At 42.0% G+C, this 19,903-nt stretch overlaps 1 protein-coding gene across 1 annotated transcript in view; it reads left to right on the top strand.

The window, feature by feature from the left end:
• The first annotated feature begins 374 nt into the window (after window positions 1–374).
• naa15b (N-alpha-acetyltransferase 15, NatA auxiliary subunit b) overlaps window positions 375–19,903 on the top strand; it is a 30,169-nt gene continuing 10,640 nt past the window's right edge. Inside the window, exons 1-10 of the mRNA XM_080759914.1 lie at window positions 375–524; window positions 7,403–7,487; window positions 8,492–8,596; window positions 10,562–10,719; window positions 15,807–15,941; window positions 16,927–17,080; window positions 18,130–18,249; window positions 18,367–18,462; window positions 18,692–18,798; window positions 18,989–19,061. Of these exons, the coding sequence (XP_080616040.1) occupies window positions 471–524; window positions 7,403–7,487; window positions 8,492–8,596; window positions 10,562–10,719; window positions 15,807–15,941; window positions 16,927–17,080; window positions 18,130–18,249; window positions 18,367–18,462; window positions 18,692–18,798; window positions 18,989–19,061 (1,087 nt within the window). The 5' untranslated portion in view covers window positions 375–470. The remainder of the gene's footprint in view (window positions 525–7,402; window positions 7,488–8,491; window positions 8,597–10,561; window positions 10,720–15,806; window positions 15,942–16,926; window positions 17,081–18,129; window positions 18,250–18,366; window positions 18,463–18,691; window positions 18,799–18,988; window positions 19,062–19,903) is intronic.

Here is a 19,903-nt window from a genome sequence, read left to right as displayed (position 1 = left end):
TAAGACGACAATTAAGTAGAAATAATTAATTTGATCATTATTCTAGCTTCATATACCGTACATAAATCCAAATTTAGTCATTCCAACCCTTCCTTCATTGTGGTTTGTCTTGTTTTGTAATTGTATTGAAATGTATTTAGTCATGCCTGTTATAAAGATTTGTTAATTAAAAATAATAAAAATAAAGTGCGGCAGGGTCGAAGTAAAGGGCTCAATTATTTTCTTTTTTTTTGCCTTGTTTTCCCTACCGAGACCTTGGGGAGGGGGGCTTTCTTTTTGCGCTTTTCTAGTTTCTATCCTCAACACCTGGCAACAGCGGAGCGGGGTCCGGAGAACAAGGAGCTCTGTGGTCGACATCATTGATTCAACTCGCTTTGACTATCCTACCCTGCTGCTAGCTAACCGTTAGCTACATGTGCTGAGGACGAGGAGGGGAAACCGATCTCCGCCGCAACGCAACAACAACCACCATGCCGACAATTACCTTACCGCCCAAAGAGAATGCTCTCTTCAAGAGGATTCTGGTGAGATGTTGACCCTACACGTTGTTGTTTCAGATGGTTAACGGTGTCCTGTGTTCAACATCTATCTATCTATCGACGGGCACACACACCTCGTTCTTTAGCTAGCACCACCACCACCACTACTAGCGTTAGCGGTTAGCCTTTAGCTTCCACCGTTAGCAAAGATGGCATAATTGAATGAGTTGGCTAGTGGTGTGTTTAGGCATGGAATGGATGGTGGTGGTAGTTGTGCGCTGTCATTGTAAAAAACGGATAGCCAACCAAGCAAGCCGGGCGTGTGCACGGCCCGTGTGTTTGTTTCTTTTCTCCCGAAGGCCGGTTATTATCGTGCGTCATGTGTGTGTGTAACAAAATGTGGATGATGGTAAAGAAGGAAAAAAAAACACTGCACGCTATTTACATGGAGCCTTGGTTGGTTCCGTTAGCTAGCCGGGTTATGAGCTAATTTTATTAGGCTACTTGGTTCGTCGCACGAGTATGTCTGTCTGTCGCTCGACGAAATTAATAACGTGATTTTCTGCTGGAGGGGGGAAAGAAAGTGTCCTTGTTGCGACTTCCAAGTTGAAAATGCAGCATTTTTTTGTCGAGCTACACCGGGTTGGTGCGATTATGAAGTGTAGATGGAAAGGTTGTGAAGGCCTCACACACAGCCAGTTGTCAAACACAGCCAACCCCGCACACACTTAACACAATGCCATGCCAATAGAATAATTACACTCGCGCATCACTGTGACCTGAATGCCACTTTTTTTAAACCGTAAACAGCACTACTAAAAGCGATCCTAACTGCCTGTTTGTTTTAGTACAAGTCCACCATCGAGCATCACTGACACACACTCCTCCTGAGTCCTTAGCAAACTATTGATAGCAAGTTGTAGTTAGCCGAATAAGTAGCGTGATGTTGGCTATTGTAGGTATAGTTTCAAAACTTGACATGTCTTGGAAGAGACTGCCTGGGCCTGCGCATTGTATTCCACAAGTCAACGACTTTTAAAGTCCGTTTTGCTCTTTTTTTTGGGGGGGGGGGGGGGGGGGTGAAAGCGAGGCGCAAGAGTAGAAGTACTAATGGTGGGATACTGTGTCAGCACATTTGGGGCCAGACATGTCAGCTGCACGGTTACTTCAGGCCTGCCAGCCATGGCGCTGCCCATCCCTCCCTGACTGTCCAGTAGTGTTTTGAATCCGTTGTGAAGCTCCCTCTGTTTTTTGCTATCTTATTCTTGACACCGTTTCAGCTACAATCTAATCTTCACCCAAGAAGCGCGCGGTCTTTGACGGGCGTGGTGGTGGAGTAAACTTTTAGTCCGAGGTTAATTCTCAGGTCTTTAGGACCAGGCTCAATCCCTGCTGTGTGTGTGTGTGTGTGTGTGTGTGTGTGTGTGTGTGTGTGTGAGTGATATCAACCAGGTTGGCTGACTGGATGCATGCTGGCAGTTGAGGCTCTCTCTCTGCACGAGTACAGTAAGCTAGGAGTAGGCATCTATGACGTTTTTAGATAAAACATTATTTGAGATAAAATCTCTTGGACTGTGATGGTCGATGGACCTGGTGGTTGTAACTTGTTTTTGACCTTGTAGGTCTTAACAGTATGAACTTGTTATAGCCTATTTACAGCTGTTTATACAGTCTTCAATCTAGATAAAGTCAAAATGTCATAAATGTGATCACTGATTTAGCCTCTTGCATTAGTTACCTGCCGCTGTAATTTGATATTCGCATGAGACATTCTTTCTGAATTGAAAGCATGGACCACACCTCCCTCTTTATTTTTGCTTTTGCAGAAAGTCAGGGAGTCTTAATGCACTGTCTCCTAATAGTTGGGCAGGCCTCCAACTTGTGATTGGCAGTGGTGTTGCATGAGGCTCCGTTTCTCTTTCATGCCATGGCAGGCAGTTGTATCCGAACAGTAACAAGTTGTTAAAGCAATATCTTAAGCACTACGGTAGACGGGTGAATTGTTATTATTATAAATAATGATGACCATATAGCTCAAATGAAAAAAAGTGGCGGAAAAAAGTATGGCCTTAAGCGTAATCCTTGTAATACCTATAGTTCCATTTATAGGAATGGTATTTTCTGTCACTATTGTGAACTACACATCAACTCAACACACTGGAAAAGGTCAATTGATTGTTGACCAACATGAGTATGGAATTATTTAAGCTATGTAGTACACGATGGGCAAGAGTGGTTCTCCATGCATGTTAAATCAATTGAGAATCATTTGAAAATACTGTTGTGCTATACAGCAGTCCTCGAGCTTAGGTCTAGTGCTAGGACAGAAAATAGAAATGCTGTTCACTGTGCTTTTGAGCTAAGAGGCCATGGTTGTTTCCCAACTGTTAACTGTTGCACCACAAGTCTCACTACTACACTGTTTGGCAGCTTGCACAGTAGTTGCACTCCCCTCTCGCTGCTGGTCAAGTTATTTTGGGTGAGTTGTAGAACATGCTGGATAAGCACAACGAGTGGTGGTGATGTTACTACTATTAGGTTACATTTACAAGTGTATTTATTTGTGCCTGTGTGCATGAGGCAACAGCCTTTTTTTCATGGACAATTGAGATGCATAATACTGCTTGGGGATCTCTGGAGTGACCATTCCATCTTTTCAAACTGTGTACAGTACAGGATGATGATGGAACTGAATTGTTTTCACAGTTGTAACGAATATAAAAATGTAGCAATTTTAAGTGTCCAGGCTTAGTTTTTACTTTAAGTTATGGCTTCCCTAGGCCATTCAGAGTATGGATCAGAAGTGGCATGGCACATTCTAATTACTTTGTGTTATGAATAATGAGAAAAAATGAATAACATTTAATTAAATTCAATGGGTGCTCTGCAGATTAAGCCACATACCACTGACTCGTCATTTTATATACAACTTTAAATTAATGTAACGTGTTATGCCCCATCTGCCTACTTGCTTCTATTACTCCACTGCTGTCTAGGGTAATTAAAAATGAAGGATTTAAATATTTTTGAACAATTTATGTTTTTAAGTCTAGTGCTTTGGGTTTGTTTTGAAGTTCCACATAACAGTTTGCACAAAAGGCATGGGCCCAGATTTTGCTCAGAAAATTGATGCCCAAGGCCAAGCCCTCCCTAGGCAATGCCAGTCGAGACTAATAGTCTACTCTTGGCTGTCTAATGTCACATCTGGAATGAAGAAAGAGAAGAACTAGGCAGAGAAAAACACATTTTCAAAAGCTTAAGTGGATAACAAGTTTTTCTGTAATTGTTGGACTTGGACCGTCATCTCTCTTCACAGAGCAGAGTCTCATTACTTGCTTGACAAATCATTCTCCACACTCATCTTACTCACTGGTAGTACAGTTAGTGTCTCTACGTATGGAGAGCAACATCAATATATCTGTGGCCATGCCATTGCCTAGATAGCAACTCTGCTCAAAGGTAGGGAAAAAATAACTTTCTCCATCTTTAGAGATTGGAGATTTTCTGCATTCTGATGACTGCATCCTGTGGAGGCAATACTTCATGCTCAGAGGTTTTGGACAGTAGTTGGCATGGTATAGTACTACTAAATCCACCAATATATTTGTTGCACAGCAACATCATTCATGACTCATGTGTAGTACTGTCAAAATGGGTTCTGTCCCATATCATTCGAAAACGCTCTCGAGTCGATGGAACATTATTCGGCTCAATCGAACTTCGCAGCGTTGCCAAAGGTGCCAAATGAAGCTGGAAAGGAAAATCATCATCTCCATGAAGCTTGTCAACATACTGAAGCACAAAGTGCTCTAAAATCTCCTGGTAGATGGCTCAGTAATGATTTGGGGTGCCATGTCATCTGCTGGTGTTGGTCCACTGTGTTGTATCAAGTCCAGAGTCAACACAGCCATCTATCAGAATATTTTTGAGCACTTTGTGCTTCAGTATGTTGTTGACAAGCTTTACGGAGATGATGATTTTTCCTTTCCAGCTCGATTTGGCACCTGCCCACAGTGCCAAAACTAGTAGTAACTGGTGTACTGACCATGGTATTACTGTGCTTAAATGACCAGCCAACTGGCCTGACCTGAACCCCACAGAGAATCTAGGTTGTATTGTCAAGAGGAGAGAGTGGACAAAAAAAACCCAGGCACCCTAACACCTCAACAGTGCCACAGGCTGATCACCTCCATGCCACGCCCCATTGATGAAACATTTTTCAAAAGTAGCCCAGACCAAGTATTGACTGCTTACATTAATATACTTCTCAGATGGTAGACATTTCCCGATCAAGAAATTATTATTCTAGTGGTCTCGTAAAAATATTCTAATATTTTGAGATAGGATGTTTTGATTTTCATGAGCTGTATATGCCATAATCTGAAATTAAAAAGGTTTAGGGATGTGCTGATGAGACATTTTGGCCGATATCCCATATAATTAATTGCCGTTATGGCCGATAACCGATATTACCGTTGTCGATATGATCTCATTCTGTATTGAAAAATTATAGTAATTTTGTCCATTCAGAAAAATACATGTAATAGGGTATCTGCACTGCAGGCTTAGGCAAGTCAGATTTAACTTAAATACCTTTTATATTTAATATTGTGAGCTTGTAGATCTGTTCAAGCTGTTACTTTGGGCTTGTTTATCTGTAAAGACAGACCGATTAATCGGACCGATACACTATGCGCAATTCATTGCGGATATATGATTATATGACCTTTTGAATTACATTATGGAAGAAAATTAACTTTTGCACGATATTAGATTATTTTAGAAGGACCTGTATACTTTATCGGCCCAATAACTAGTCTGCAGTTGTTGTAGGTAGAGACTAAAGAGAGGCACTTTTGAAGCGGGTGTGGTTATAAGTCCCTGGTCCTATGCGATGATTAGTACTGCTGGTTTTTACACCTGGTATGGATCCCATGTTAAAGCCGTTAAAAGGACTAGGCTCCATCATATGCAACTCTTGTCATTGTTTGAGTCGGTGCAGAATGATAATATAAAAATGTAATCCAGATTTAGCTTAATAGTGAGGAATTGGGAGGGCAAGGTGCAAGAGCTGACCAAGTAAGGTGTTGGAATTAAATGCCAAGCAGTTACATAAATTGTAATTATGTACATTTTAGTTTTTTGTCAAATTGTCATGTCTGTCCAGACCAAATTTTATTTACAAAGCCTAAAAGACAAGCAGAAAAAACACTATTAAAATTGTTAGTAGGGAATAGGGATGCACCTGCCACCGATGTATTGCTGTTATCGATCGGCATCGGCAAATCAAACTGACATTAGCCGATAGCCGATATTTATCTGTTGTTGATAAGCATACATTTTGCGTTGGCTATGGTGTGTTGGTTATCTGTAGATTCTGAACATTTATTTATTATTTCAACATGTATTTGTTTCCCAGACACAAAAGGGGGAAAAAAACTAAAGAAACATATCGGTATCAGTATCTGTATCAGTATCGGATAAATAGTTAGTTTAAACATCGTATCGGCCAAGTATTTCCATATTCCATCCCTAATTGTTAGTTGCAATTATTTGATGCTGATTAATCATCAAGGAAAATGTATTGCAACACAGTTTGCATACTAGCAGTGGTGGAAGAAGTGCTGATTTATTTGTTTACTTTAAACCCATTCTGGGCGGGAACCCCTTTTGGTGTTATGGCATTATATTAAGTATTACTTTAGCTGTTGAAAAAGCACTATGAGCTTATAGATCTGCTATTTTTGAAAATTTGTGAATGTGGCGCAAATCTTTGAATGTATATTCTCAAAACCTTTTTCTAAAAGCGGGTCCCTGGAAGTAACAATATATTTTCAGAAGCGGGTCCACGGCCAAATACAGATCATTCTGGGGGTCCTTAACATGAAAAAAGTTGCGCACCACTGACATAGAAACTGACAATAGTTGTTTCAGAAAAGCCCTTTTTTCCCTTCTTTCTAATTATTTGATTGGCCCAAAGCGTTGTTTATTGTCATGATTTGCCACAGCAACAGTTGGCTTTGTCTTTAAATAAATACATTTTAAACGTCTATGGGGAAAATTAATGGGGAATTATCTTCCGGGCCTGTCGTCGTCATGAAAGGGGGCGGGACTGCTTCCCTCTATTGCAGATACTATATTAAAATGTATATATTTAAATTGTTGTAAAGCCTATTCATACAATTCAATAAGGATAGCGGAACGCTAGGAAGAAGGTTAGGCCTTCCCACAATAAGTTGTCTTGTATGATCGAAATCTCTACCTGCATCCACGTGAATCATTACTCCAAGGTTAAAATTATAAATATAGTCCCATGTAATATTTGAAGTTAACACCCCGAACACCGGAGTTATTTAATCCATTAAATCATAGCAGTGGAGCACTTTTACCGACGGACTGAATGTTATCCCGGATGTGGCTGAAGCAGATGGATGTAGCCAAAACACTCTATTGGCGATCGACAACAACGCGACGGGACCCCGGTGGGCCGTCTAACACATAATCTTTGCTTAGAATTGGACGGGATGATTTAGATCTTGAACGTTTCAAGATTTTCGGTCTCGTCGACTAAACAGGGGAGGAACATTTTTTGATGACGTCCCACTGTTGCACAACATCAAATGTTGCGCAACAGACGCTCCCAGCCTGTGGAGCGATGCGATCGGTTTTGATAGCAATAATCTCTGTCCTTTTGATCAATCTTCGTCCTGGGCGCTGGGCGTTACTAATTGAACAGACGGTGAACTTCGTCCTGTGCCCTTCGGGGTGTTAAATGGGGTTTGATTCAGACGGCTTGCTGACTTATTTGTTTCTCTCCATTTGGAATTAGTTGTACTACATGCTGTCATTATTGCTCTCTCATCCTTTTAAAAATGTTCTCAAATCTCTAATATCTAATATGCTTCCTCTCACTCTCTACACAGCGATGTTACGAACACAAACAGTACAGAAACGGACTCAAGTTCTGCAAACAGATCCTGTCCAACCCCAAGTTTGCGGAGCATGGAGGTAAGGCATGTGATGTAGGAATGGATGGAACGCTCTGGTCCAGAGCGTTGGCCAGTTCTCTTTTAACGCTCTGCCAGGCGCTGTTCTATTCCCATAGGCAGCAAGTAAACGTATGAAGTCTCCAACTGTAGTCACCCCCCCCAAAATATCTGGTCAATAGAAAAGAACCATTGGATAGTGTTGAAGAGAACTCGCTGACACTCACACAACAGAGCTAGCATTTACTGCTTTTTCACAAACGAAAACTAAATGAAAAACGCAACAAATAAAAACTACCACATTGTACCGAATATAAGACGACTCTGATTATAAGATGACCCCCATTTTTCAAGACTAATTTGTGGAAAAAGAAGATTGAATGTCAAATAGTCTAGTCCCCGATTTATAATGTGAACCCGTTTTTTGTAAGGATATTTCCATTGAAAAGGCCAATAGGGTACATGAATATGACTAGTGGACAAGACTTCCAGTAGAACTAAGTCAAGATGCCAGGTCATTAACTGGCATCCTATCGTGTGTATAGTTTCTGCTGTTGGACTGTTGATAGGTTCTTGGTTTACTATGCATCTCATGTATTACCTGTATTATTGTAAGTCGCTCTATGCATCTCATGTATTACCTGTATTATTGTAAATCGCTCTGGATTAATGCTAATTTTGTCATTTTATGCTTGGCTGTGTGTGGGTGTCACGCTACGAAAATAGCCCATCTACAAGCTCTGCGACATGTTTTGAGCTTCTAGATCGGCGATGTTTCGGCACACACAGCGAAATATAAATCAGGCTTTTTTTCCAGACGTCACCAAGACCTGAATAAAACATTTCAGATGACTACAATATTACTAACACTAAAGAGAATTTTATTCCAAACACCATGTTTGAACCGAACTCAAAAGTTGCCGTTAAAATGAACGTTGCTGCACTGCAGCCCTCGCTCACTTTGTAACGGGCCCGTCTTGTCCCCCCCCCCCCCCCCCTCTGTCCTCCCTCCGTTCCTTCTGGCAGAGACCCTGGCCATGAAGGGCTTAACGCTCAACTGTCTGGGGAAGAAGGAGGAGGCGTACGAGCTGGTGAGAAGAGGCCTACGCAATGACCTCAAGAGCCACGTCTGTATCCTTTTCACAAAGACTTGCTTTTCAGGGCTTCTTTTGGACACAGGAGTGGCAGGCACATTATGTATAGAATGTGGCTTAGCAGTGGCATCTTGTGTTCCTACCGTACAACACGCACCTATACACAGGGCAGTGATGTAACTAGGTTTTCAAGGTTAGTACAACATGCGGGAACAACGGTCGGACTACCACTCGAACATGCACTGCTCCCGTGCTTGCGGTTAGGGATAGAGGTAGGTTGACGGTCTAATGACTGTTTGACCAATAACTGATTAGCGTCCTTTCTCAATTCAGTGAGTCTTAAGGGTGCAGGATGCAGACTATTTGCATCACTGCGCAGGTGGGGCGATGCAAATATGGGCAGATGTTTCCACCAGCTAAAACCTTTGCAGATGAGTGTTGAGGCCTATCTATAACTCCAATTTTAAGTGATAAGGTGACCACCGGTTATAGTGAAAACAAGAGAGATGTGTTTGGCTGAGCGGTGAGTCCCTTATCACCGCGGCTCAGTGACGCCATGTTGTAGTTTTCGGTGGTCACCTCATCGCCTAAAACTGTAGTATGAATAGGCCTTTAATGTTATCTCGTCCCGAACACTGCCAGAAGTCGACACATCTTGGTGTCTCATAGGACGATGATATTAACCCGCAGAAATACTTGGCATGCATCTTGACAAGTGATAATTGACCGTGGATGTGGGGGAAATAATTTATGCATTTTAATACTACTAATATGACAAGCTATGCCCTTCAAAGAAAAGGGGAGGTTATATATCAAATACAGCTTGCCAGCAACGTTGGATATTCGTTACTTTAGGTCAGATCATCGGTGCATCAAATGTAACGTTTGGATTACATTGGATACATCCGTTCCGTAACATTTTTGTGGTTGATGTTTTTGTGTGAATGAACAAGGAAAGTCAAAGATTACATTAAAGCCCATTATGAAAGCGATGCTACAACCAAGGGTGCTAATGAAACAAAATGAGCAAAGTTGTTGCACTAAGTTCGCGCTTGTGGCTCAGGAGGTAGAGCAGGTTGTCCAATGATCCCTGGGTTAGCAGTTCGAATCCCGGCTCCTCCTGTCTACAAGTGTCCTTGGGCAAGACACTGAACCCTACATTGCCTCCAATGAGTTGGTCGGTGTTAGCTTGCCACCATTGGTGTGGGAAGTGAGAACGCTGGCATCGACTGTTCGCCGCTTCACCTCCCAATGTATGAATGAATGAACCATTGTAAAGCGATTTGAGCACTTGGAAAAGCGCTATAAAATGCAATTTATTATTACTTCAGCATCAGCGGTATAATTCGTTTTTTAAAATCTTTCTAGTTGGATGTGTCCATGCTGATGATATAACAAAATACTTTTCAACCACGATGCAGCTTGCTTTGAGCCTACTAAAAGTGTATACCAGTGGTCCGGTCCTTGAGGGGGTTCCAGGTGGTCCCCTAACCTAGCTAAATGATGGAGAGTTGGTAACCAAATGGACCCTTATATTTTAACTCTTGAGAGTGTTAAATTAAACCAAATGGTTCCATTCACAAATTATTGTTAAACATCTGCATTAACTAATTTCTACACAATTAAAGAATGTAGAATAATTGTTGTTTTGATCAACGTTTGCCTGTTATCTCTCCTACTGGTACCAACATCAATACAGCATGGAAGTGTGTACAAAAGCTTATCCAACGACAACAAAATATTCTTTAATTTTAGGTCTGAGAGGCTAAATGTCATCAAATGGTGGTCCATGGCTCAAATGCCGAATAAATAGTGGACCATGATATGAAATGGGTTGAAAACCACTGGTGTACTGTATACAGCCGGCCACACTTAATTATTTCTCTCACGGATGTGAAAACCTTTTGTAGAACAGTTGAATCCAGCCACGTTCATTCATCATTGCCATGATCAGATTTTGTCTAGCCAGACGAGTGTCTATGCTCCTCAACTCCTCACCCAGGCTGGCATGTGTACGGCCTGCTACAGCGCTCCGACAAGAAGTACGACGAGGCCATCAAGTGTTATCGCAACGCTCTCAAGTGGGACAAGGACAACCTGCAGATCCTCCGCGACCTCTCCCTGCTCCAGATCCAGATGAGGGACCTGGAGGGCTACAGGGTGAGGACACTTGACACATGGAGACACAGGAGTGCACTGTTGGTTTCATCCACAAAAAATATGACTGATCTTTCCGTCGAGTACCTTTTTTTTACCACTGACAAAAACGAACGAAATCAAAAACTAAGCTATGAGGACTAAAACTTTGACTAAATGTACTGACAATCTTGTCAACAAATTAAAACTAGACCAAAATGTGACTAGCGGAGATGAGTTTGGTTACGCTGGGGTTGTTGCGCTCTGAAAATAGCCGATCCACAAGCTCACACCGCGTTGCGACGTGTTGCGAGCTTGTAGATCGGCTATTTTCAGCACGCAACCAAGTGTAAAATCAGCCATTACAGTGCCATCGACGCCTGCCGGTGGTAAAAAATTGTTGACTAATTATACTGTAGATTTAGTAGACTAAAATCGTATATTTAGTCGACTAAAACTAGACTTTAATCACAACTTTTGACTAAAATATCCAAATCAACACTAATGGAATGGGAGTAGCTAAAAGAAAGTGTAGCCAGGGCAATCGGCTCTCCCTACCTACTGAATGCTGATAGGATTTGCTGACATCTGAATTCAATGAATGGACTAAAACTGTCTGGAAACAATTCAGAGATTTAGAAATTACCCGCATCGCAGAGCCAGTGCAAATACTTAAGGGCGGTCCTTCATATTGTAACAGTTTGTGGATAGGTTTTCAACGCAGTGGGTGTAGGTTAGTTGGTGCTTAGCGTGGTGTAGGTTTCTTATTGCTGTTGGTGCAAATTAGAGGCTCAATTTATTCATTTGGCTGCCCTGCAAACCCGGCGGGTCCAATCCGGCCTGCAGAATGTTTTTTGCGAAGAAGTAAAGAAACATTTTTTGGCATCTGTATGGCCGCCGTTCTCTTGCCGCAATCTCTCTCACGATCATGAAATCTTACTGACAATTAATTGTCATACAAATAATTGCGGTTAACAATTTAATTGAATTTTTGGCATTGACAATTAGAACATATGAATACAAATTACATTTGTTTTGCCTTTTTTAGTGTTTTTTTGTTGCGAGTTTTTTTTGCACTGAAAAGACATGGCATCGCTCGAGGAATTAATTAGTTCAATGAGTTAATATGCAAGGCTACTAGGGAGGTAATATGCAAGGCTACAAGGGAGTTAATATGCAAGGCTACAAGGGAGTTAATATGCAAGGCTACAAGGGAGTTAATATGCAAGGCTACAAGAGAGTTAATATGCAAGGCTACAAGGGAGTTAATATGCAAGGCTACAAGGGAGTTAACCCAGTTAGGCCTGACGTCAACATTTAAAAAATGTCTTATAAATCCTGACAGTTTTCAGAAATACCTGCTATTTCTATATCAGTGGTGCTCAATATTTCATGTCAAGGACCCCAAAAATTATATATAATTTGCCACTGACCCCCATCTGAAAATATGTTGTTCCAGGAACCCCTCAGAAGCAAAGATTAGTTAAAAAAAGAAGTTCTAAAATAATATATATTCAAAGATTTACATCACATTTCGCGATTTTTCAAAAATGGCAGACCTACACGCTCCTAGCGCGGCACTCTGTGCCGTGCTACGAGCTTGTGGATCTGCTATTTTTCAATAGCTAAAGTATAACAAAATGTTTAAAACACCAACAGGGGTTCCCGTCCAGAGTCGGTTAATATGCAAGGCTACAACAGAGTTAATATGCAAGGCTACAACTGAGTTATTAACAGAATATTAACAGAAAAAACAAGCATTCCTGCCTTTCAAATGAAATGCGGTCTGTGTGGGAGAGGCAGCTATCCTGGAGTAACCCCAGCTCATTTCCCCTCTTTGCAGTCTGTGCGTGTGTCGTGACCTAAACTTAGTTTAACCCATTCAGGACGGCAACCATTTTTGGTGTATTTAAGAATTTTGTTATACTTTAGCTTTTGAAAAATAGCTCATAGCACTGAATGCCGTGCTACGAGTTTGTAGATCTGCTATTTTTGAAAAATCGGGAACGTGGTGCGAATCATTTAATATATTCTTTCAGAGACAATGTTTTAACTAAATAAATTCCTTCTGGGGGGTCCGCGGCCAAATTCAGATAAAATCTGGGGTGGGGGTCCTTGACATGAAACCACTGACGTAGAAACAGAAAAATGTCAGGATTTAGAAGACATTTGTAGAATCTGGTGTCAGTTCTAAATGGGTTACTTAACACCCCTGTCCTGGCCCAGAGAGATGCAGGGTGAGGTTGGGACAGAGTGAGGAGAAATGCCGCTTTTTAGAAGAAACATAGACCGATTTATTTATTTTTTAAATGTGAGGTGAAAGAATTACTGAAGGTAAACGGGCCCTTCGAAAATATATTGGGCCTTGCAGCTCGGCACCAAAGTGAGCAAAATATGCTATAGCGTAACGGCATAGTGGCATACCCCCATCCTCTCTCTCTCACACACACACACACACACACACACTCTCCCTGGCCTATTGGTGGAAAGGAACTAGGTGCATTTACTTAAGTACTGTACTTATTCCTACATTGCAGTATTGATACTTCTACTAAAGTAAAAGCGTTTTGAATACTTTTCCCACTCCCTGGCCCAGGGTGTACAGTATGGCAGGGCAGAGTGGCCTGGACGGTATGGGGGGATCATGTCATGTACGCAGTCGGCCTCTTCCATGTAGCACACCTCTCCTGGGATACAGTCTTGGATTCAGATGCAGTTTTAGGAGACATTTCAAATGGCAAGATAAAAGACTAGCCTTGGAAGTGTGTGTGTGTGTGTGTGTGTGTGCGTGTGTGTGTGTGCACATCTGCACCCTCCCTAGTCTCTGTGCCAGGTAACATCGAGACAATGAGTCAGCAAAAACACCCACCAGCTTCTTCCCCCTTGCCAATGATCTGTTCTGCTCCTGCTTTTTTTTCCTCCTCCCTCATTCACATTTTAAATCCGCAACTTTGCAAAGAACTGGAACACGTTTGCAATAATAAGCATTATGGGCAAATGCGCTGTTAGGTATTATTCTCCCTCAGTACATTATGGTTCTGACGCTGACAGTCTTCCTTGTCTCTCCAGGGGACGCGGTATATTGGGGTGTGCACGCTTATTCCGACACACCAAAGGTCAGAAATGCGTAAATCGCCCCGTCGTGCTTGCGGTTTAGGTTTCTGGTTGAAGGACTTCAGAGTTTTGTACCATACAATTGTATGGTACAAAACAAAGAATGTTTGCTTTCGCCATCTTTGTTGAAGAAGAGTCTGGGCGATTATGTTTTGGTTCCTTTCATGCCCAGTGTTCATTTTTGGTTGGCTAAGACTAGACTAAAGCTGAATAGTTTAAGTAGCCTAGGTAGTAGGGGTGTGCATCTCTCCTTTACAAGACGATTCGATACATATCGATATGCATGGGCTACGATGCGATTCAGAGACGATACATTTATACACAGAACGATTCGAATTCGATTCGATTCGGTGGAATTCGATGCGATTTCGATTTTGTGGAATTCGATTCGATTCGGTGGAATTCGATGCGATTTCGATTTTGTGGAATTTGAGGCGATTCGATACGATACGGTGCGATCTGACACATTTAACCTTTTTTAGATTTTTAATTTGAAGCTAGATCTATAAAGAATAGGTTTGGGACTTTATTAAAAAAAACATCTAATTAATTGGAGGATTTGTGATGAATTAATCTCAATTAATCACATTTTAATCGCATATCAAATTATCAATAGTCCTATTTGACCTGATCAGTGAGCTTTTTTTTTCAAATGGATTTGGATACGAGTGAATCAATGAATGAATAGGCAATTAAAAAAGTAGTAATAATAATAGTGATAATATTATTATTTATATAATGCTTCTCTGAGTACTTAGACGCTTTTCAAGGGGAACATTAGAAAACTAAGAAAAACAACTTTATAAGAGAAAAACTAAGACTATGGAATAAAATATATGAAAGTGGAATGAGATAGCTGGGAAAAGACATTCTGGGTTTGAACTTATAGGTGGTGGCATATCTCTGAGCTTTGGGAAGTGCATTGTTTTGACAGGTCTGCCTGCTGTGGACAGTGAAACCAGACGCAACGATACAGTCATACTGTCGATGCACACAGATGTCTACAGTAGCTGCTCGGCCTGCTCCAAATTATATTCCCATTCGTCTTTGTGTCTGCCTGTGTAAACGCAGCATCGAGTGTGAGGGTTGGGGAATGGATGGACCATAGAGTTATTAAGGAGGACTCCTTCTAACGATATGGACCAGAGTTAAACTAATGTTAGCTCCCATGCTAACTAGTTGCTACCCTCGTCAGAAACAACACGACCATGCAGATCGGGTGGAAGCTGTTGATATCACGTTGCTTGTGCCCGTGGATGGGAAATGAAATGTAAAAGGCTATAGAAGCGTGGATGAAAGGCAAAGCACAGATGTGCAATAAAGCTGTGTCGTGACTCGTATCTGCGTGTGTATTCCGTCTGACGACGAGTGGTTTATGCTGCTAGTGCTCGTCTGTAGTCGCTGTCTGCTGATGCATATAGAGCGTCATCATAAGCATGCACCCGTCCTGCGCTGGAAGTAGCAGATCTACAAGTTATCTACGTGTCGCAATGCACAGCGGGGGGCGGCGGTGGCTCAGGGGTAGAGTGCCTGGATGGGAACCGCAAGGTTGCCAGTTCGAACCCGGGCTCCCCCAGAGTTACTGTCGAAGTGTCCTTGAGCAAGACACTGAACCCCTAATTGCTCCCGATGTGCTAGTTGGTGCCTTGCATGGTTTCCGCTGCCATCGGTGTATGAATGGGTGAATGTAATGCACAATCTATGTAAAGCGCCTTGGATAAAGGCGCTATATAAATGCACCATTTACCATTTACCATTTACCACAGCGCTTTGGGCTTGTACATCTGTGTTTTTCCCGCAGTTAGTTGAATTATATCGATTCGCAGCTTTAGGATCGTCCGATGCAGACGCTATTTTGACCGATCCAGACACACATGCATCGATGTAGTCCCATCGTTAATGTTAAAATCGATTATCGATTCATATCGATATGTTTTTACACCACTACTAGGTAGGCCTAAAGTTCAATGGTTCTGACTCCGTGTTTCTTTCTCCAGGAGACGCGGTATCAGCTGCTCCAGCTGCGTCCGGCCCAGCGGGCCTCGTGGATTGGCTACGCCATCGCCTACCACCTGCTGGAGGACTACGAGATGGCCGCCAAGATTATCGAAGAGTTCAGGAAAACGCAACAGGTTGGTTGGCTTTCTTTCTTTCTGTTAAAAAGATCCCTGGCTAATAAGACAAATATGCCTTAAAACATTATACTTGCCCTCTACAGCTAAAATAAAAACACCTTAAAATTAAATGTTATTTCAGGTGCCCGCTGGCCTAGCGGTCCAGGCGCATGCCACATATAGGCTCTGGCCTGACAGCGCGTCGTGTGTTCGAGTCCCGTTCATGACCACCTTTGCTGCGTGTCTCTCCCTCCCTCTTTCCTGTCTATCTTCACTGTAACTATCAATAAAGGCACAAATGCCAAAAACAAAATGTATTTCTTTTATAAATCTTTCGCTCAAATCTTTCAATAGGAACTGCTCCTGTTGCAGGTTGATGTCATATGTCCATATGGTCTGGGCCTATGGAATGCATAATGCTAATAGAAAACAACTTGATACTTCCTAAGGATAATATGAGCACCAAAGCAATATTTTAAATACTTTTTTCACGTGCATTATATATTTTCCATAGGGCTGGACCACACAAATTATGCCATAGTCTGTATGTAGTTAGGGTAACACTTTCTGAGGAAAAGCTCAATTTAATCCACCTAACATCTCACTTGTTGGCTATTTTAGTCTGGGTTATACACACAGTCCAGCCACAGCCTTGTCAATATGGGCTCAATATGTTTGGTGTGTAAAGTTGGTCTCAACTACAATGGAGCGCTCTCTGGCCTGTTCCAGATAAGGACAGCTTGCTTCCTGTCTCTATTATGCCCTGCCTATGTATGGCAATTTATCAAGCAGGGCAGAGTGGTCCAACATGCACACAGGAAGAATGTGCTCATTGTGGTGCCGCCTTTATTTTTTCTTTCTTTTACAGTTCAGGACAATTTAGGTAGAATGTATTGTAATCCAATTGGGCCGTTGGTTTATTTCTCTTCTTCTACACCATTGATCATTCACTTAAGAGTGTGTGTGTGTGTGTGTGTGTGTGTGTGTGTGTGTGTGTGTCCAGACATCCCCAGACAAGGTGGACTACGAGTACAGTGAACTGCTGCTCTACCAGAACCAGGTGCTGAGGGAGGCTGGGCTGTACAAGGAGGCCCTGGAGCATCTCACCAGCTACGAGAAGCAGATCTGTGATAAACTGGCTGTGGAGGAGATGCGAGGTGGGTTTATAGATCTGTCCTGTGGGGTCACGGTGGCACAGTCGCCTCACAGCTATAGAAAGTCCTGGGTTCGATTCCCGCTGGGAATGCTGGGGGAGTGTTCCCTCCTCCGAAAGGGCCTTCCTGTGTGGAGTTTGCATGTTCTCCCCGTGTCCCCTAGGGTAGGTACCCTCACAAAAAACATGCAGTATTCCTGGTCCTGGAGATGCGATGTGGGTTTATAGATCTGTTCTGTGATAAACTGGCTGTGGAGGAGTCTGAGAACTACATTGGAGCATTTTAGAAATAGAGGAATGGAAGCGCTGCAGGGATCTGTTTGTGGCTCTTAGATGGGTGCTCTTTGGTGATACAGGCAAAACCATATAGACAAAAGGTATCCTTCCTCCAAGTAGTACTGCTTGTCAAAATGTGAATTGCAGACTTGAAAAGAAAATAATCCAAGGCACTCCGTCTTTGGTGAAAAATTAAATAGTTTATTTGATGATGAGCAAGGCAAATAAATAACAGGACCTACGCGTTTCGACCAAAAGGTCTTCGTCAGGGTCTATCTGCCAGCTTGGCTGATTAGTCACCCTTAAATACAACCAGGTGGTGGGTGTGATCCAATCATATCATTACATCGTTATTATTTCATTGTCATATAAATTATTTCATTTTAGTTACATTATTGTGTTGTGTATATATATATCATGTTGATTACATCAAAAGATGTTCAATAAATCAAAAAATAACAAAACACCCAAAGTGACAAAGTGAAAAGAAAAAGACAATTAATGGGAAAAACAAAGGGATATATATATATATATATATATATATATATATATATATATATGCGCAGGACCAACTACATTAGAGCCTTCCATTCCCGTGTAGCTCCTGAGACCCACACGATTAGATTTACAAGATTGAATGTACAAGATTTACTTGTACATTCGTGTTTCAGAGTAATTTCAGCCATTGCGATGTCACACTAGCCCTTTAAAAAGCTAAACGCGTGTCCCATGTCACCACACCATCTCACCACTGGATACTGGCCCTCTCTTCTGCAGGAGAGCTGCTGCTGGACCTAGAGCGTCTGGAGGAGGCTACGGAGGTCTACCACCGCCTGCAGGACAGGAACCCAGAGAACTGGTCCTACTACCGTGGCCTGGAGAGGGCCTTAAAACCTGGTACTCAATGCCCATGGGGCACTTGGTCTTTTGGTTTTGATTTCTATGTTTTCCAAAAATTGCCTTCCAAAGCCTACTTGTTAACCATTTTTGTTTCTTTTTTTCCTTCATTTTCAGGCAGCGTTGAGGAGAGACAGAAGATTTACGAGGATTCCTGGGAGAAGTTCCCCAGGGGTTTGGTTCCTCGGAGGCTGCCCCTCAATTTCCTGTCTGGTGAGACCAATCATATGTTTATTTACTCCTGCTAACGGCAGTCGAGCTTTGCATCCCTGTCGTTCTGTAGAAGTAGATTTGCATTAAGGGCTTTGCAAACGGGGAGTGATAAAACGCTGGTTCTAGAGTTGTATCTTTTGTATATGAAATAGTCCTGACAAATGGACGGAGGCTGTTCGGCGATAAAACATGTCAAAGTTGAATTTCCGCCATCTTTTCCCATCTCTAGGTGAGAGGTTCCGGGAGGTTCTAGACCGGTATCTGAGGATGAACTTCAGTAAAGGCTGTCCACCCGTTTTCACCACCCTTAAGTCACTGTATCACGACAAAGAAAAGGTACTCCAACCCAGGGATACCCCTCAGTTAAATCCTTTTATCTTTCTGATAATTTGTGCTTGGCATCAAACACTGAGACGGTTACTGGGCATTCTGAGCACTCCAGACCCGAGAGGAGCCAAGAATGTCATTACTGTGCACTCCACAAAGTGGGCCGATGGATAAACCTTGTGTTTGTGTCTCTGTGCAGGTGTCAATAGTAGAAGACTTAGTTGTTGGCTATGAAACATCGTTAAAATGCGGCAGAATGTTCAACCAGAATGGTGAGTGACAAACACTGAAATTATCATTATAAACTGTTATAAGTTGAATCGATGGATAATCAATGTGTTTTCGGTTTCTATTTAGACCAGCATAAAGCATTGCTTCTTCCTGTACCCTAAAAGTGTTAACCCATTAAGACCTGTGTGTTAAACCTTAGCTTTTACAGATGGTGGATGGAGCACACCACAGGTACAAAAAACTTTCTTTGTTGAGAAATATAACAACGTTTCGATCTATTTGATCTTCATCAGGTCATCAAAAACATCTAATGGATCAAAACGTTGTCAGATTTCTCAATAAAGAAAGTCTTGTGTGGTGTGCAGGCTCGAATCCATCATCTGCTGAAGTTTATTTAGCCCAGCACCCAGCCTGTCCATGTGTGTATTCTACGTCCGCTCTACTCTCACCTTAGCTTTTAACCTTATTTTTTGAAAATCATGAAAAATGTGTGCAAATCTTGGAATATATATTCTTTCACAGCAAACATTTTTAACACTTTAAAAATAATGCCTCATAGCGCGGCACCGAGTGCCACGCTACAAGCTTGTAGAACTGCTATTTTATATATATATATATATATATATATATATATATATATACATACTTTCAGAGCGAACATTTTCAACTCAAATCTTAGCTTCTGGGGGGGTCCCTGGAACAACATATTTTCAGATGGACGAGGGGGCGGGTCGGTCGGTGGCCAATTACATATTTTTGGGGGTCCTTGACATGAAAATGTTTGAGAACCATAGAGACATGGGTTCTTCAGAAAACTGTCAGGATTTAGAAGGCATTTGTAGAATCGTCATCGGGTCTAAATGGGTTCATGGCACTTGATTAT

This window comes from Protomyctophum bolini, assembly GCF_963924005.1.
Source record: "Protomyctophum bolini genome assembly, chromosome: 3".
NCBI lineage: Eukaryota > Metazoa > Chordata > Actinopteri > Myctophiformes > Myctophidae > Protomyctophum > Protomyctophum bolini.
The sequence above is the reverse complement of the archived record's forward strand: the minus strand, read 5'-3'. Positions and strand labels throughout refer to the sequence as shown.